The sequence below is a fragment of the Cottoperca gobio genome, unplaced genomic scaffold (genome assembly GCF_900634415.1).
Source record: "Cottoperca gobio unplaced genomic scaffold, fCotGob3.1 fCotGob3_257arrow_ctg1, whole genome shotgun sequence".
NCBI classification, from domain to species: domain Eukaryota; kingdom Metazoa; phylum Chordata; class Actinopteri; order Perciformes; family Bovichtidae; genus Cottoperca; species Cottoperca gobio.
Window position 1 is genome coordinate 135,001 of NW_021166877.1, and position 2,692 is coordinate 137,692.

General features: G+C 39.3%; 1 protein-coding gene across 1 annotated transcript in view; it reads left to right on the top strand.

Moving 5' to 3' along the window:
* LOC115005112 (voltage-gated potassium channel subunit beta-2-like) overlaps positions 1–210 on the top strand; it is an 82,197-nt gene extending 81,987 nt beyond the window's left edge. The window contains exon 14 of the mRNA XM_029426920.1: positions 121–210. Within this exon, the coding sequence (XP_029282780.1) occupies positions 121–210 (90 nt within the window). The remainder of the gene's footprint in view (positions 1–120) is intronic.
* The last annotated feature ends 2,482 nt before the right edge of the window (positions 211–2,692 follow it).

Here is a 2,692-nt window from a genome sequence, read left to right on the forward strand (position 1 = left end):
ATATATATATATATATATATATATATATATACATACATTTTATATATATATATTCTCTCTGCAGTTGAGCTCAATAGTTTGATAAATTGCAGTTATCCTTTCCCTCCTCTCATTCCACAGGTTCTCCCAAAGTTATCTCTCTCCATTGCATCTGAGGTGGATAACCTGTTGGGAAACAAGCCCTACAGTAAAAAGGACTTCAGATCCTAGAAGCAGCAGTGATGAACTGTCACGCTCTCCTGCCTACAAAGGAGAGGCAGCAACACACATGTGCCATGTAATCATGTCTGAGAGTGAAGCAAACAGTGTATAATAGCCGAAGGAATGTGCCATTAAGCATTTCACCACATCAATGCACTGTCAGCTACTGTTTTGTTAACAGTTAACTTAATCGCTAAATTCTACAATAGGCAGTACTTATTTGACTAGCTAGAAGGTAAACTTGAAGGACACAAACACAACAGATGCCACTGAAGCAGTGAATAAAAGGTTCAGTCAGCTCCTTCACTGTCTACAGACTGCTGCCTCAGCATGTTGCAGAGTTACTTACAGAATGAAACACATGTTGCACCTGTAAACCTACTGAGCACAACACATTGTGATGAATCAGCCCTTTGACTGTAATAACAGGATTAAACACTGTAAGACTGGTATTTGGATTTAGTTTGAATCACTTCTCCTAAGCGAGTTTTACTCACAGTTTAGGTCATTTATTATAGTTACATTAATGTCCTGTTTTAGTCTATTTAAGTTATAGTTGTTCTAACTTTACTAATGCATGTTGGATTTGTATTAAAATCTTTACTGCAACCTTTTGTCAAACACTCCTGGTGCCTTAAGTTTTTCTACATAAATTACAATAATATCATTAACCTGATGATTGTCACGGTGAGGAAAAGGTGAGAACCCAAATGCAGTACACTGGACAAGGTTCTAACAAAAAGAGAGCTTTATTTTTATAAAAAGCTAGTAAAAATACAAAGTAACAAATAAAACCGAAAACACAAACCAGGAAGGCACAAGGAGCAGAGCACAAGGAGCAGAGCACAAGGAGCAGAGCACAAGGAGCAGAGCACAAGGAGCAGAGCACAAGGAGCAGAGCACAAGGAGCAGAGCAACAACAGGGGTGACACTTAGATGACGAACTCACAAGGAACACTGGGACAGACAGGGATATATACACACAGACACTAAACGAGGGAACGAGACACAGCTGGGAGAGAAAGGCAAATACACAGGAGGAAACTAATGAAAGGAACGAGACACATCCCAACCGCTGCACACTCGGCTGCGAACCGATCCAGTGACTGTTGAAGGTCACAGACCGATGATGCCATAAGGACCACACTGTTTAGAACATTCCACAGGTTAATTGGAAACAGGTGAGTGTCATGATCGAGTATAAAAAGGAGCATCCCCGAAAGGCTCAGTCGTTCACAAGCAAGTATGGGGCGAGGGTTACCACTTTGTGAACAACTGCGTGAGCAAATAGTCCAACAGTTTAAGAACAACGTTTCGCAACGTGCAATTGCAAGGAATTTAGGGATTTCATCATCTACAGTCTATAATATTATCAAAAGATTCAGAGAATCCGGAGAAATCTCTGCACGTAAACGGCAAGGCCGAAAACCAACATTTGAATGCCGTGACCTTTGATCCCTCACTGCATTAAAAACCGACATCATTCTGTAAAGTATATTACCACGTGGGCTCAGGAACACTTTGGGAAACCATTGTAAGTTAACACAGTTTGTCGCTACATCTACAAGTGCAAGTTAAAACTCTACCACGCAAAGTGAAGCAATTTATCAACACAAATCCTTGAGTTGTGTCTAATTTCCTGCTAAACCCCAAGCCTTAGCAATGTTGTTGTTTTTTTACCAATATTCCTCATTCATAATATCAATCAAATGTTATTCATACAGCCCCTTATCACACATTTCCTCACAGGGCATTACAATATGTACAGTATATGACACCCTCTGTCCTGCGGCCACTGCAACGGCTAAGGAAAAACTCCCCAAAAGAAACCCGATTAACGGTGTAACTGAGGAGGCATCCCTCCCCCAGGACGGACAGAGATGAGTAACAGTAGATACACAAAACTAGAATTCTGTATATAAGTCCAACAATGATGTTTACAAAATGTTGTGATGATACAGTCAAAATCTAAAACGTTGATGTCACAGTACTTTTTTTAATATTGTGCAAATTAGCAAAACAAATTTCATCATGGCAGACTTCTATAGTCCAAGAGGCTTATTCTGTTGGGCACATTGAGCTGGACATTTGTACAAAATTTAAAGTCACGGTATGAGCTCGTCCCAGCTCATGGGAATTTGGGGCGCAGCACAAGACAACAAGTAATAAACGAGATTATCTGCTTTTTCTGTAGAAAAGTTGCTGCATCTGCGGCTGGTGATTGATGCAATAATCAAAGTTCTGTAAATTGTCTCAGTCGTGCATGGGCTGTTTCATATTGGGCTCCTGAAGCATATTGTGTTTAAGTTCAAGTGTTATTTGTCGTTTGTTTGTAGGTTAACACAGGGTCAACGGTACAATGAAATGTGTTTGAGAGAGACAGCATGTAAGCTCAGGAGTCAAATAAGAAATATAAAATAATGATAATAATAATATATTATACTTGTATAGAGCTTTTCTAATGAGTAATACAAAAAAAAATATCTTATAT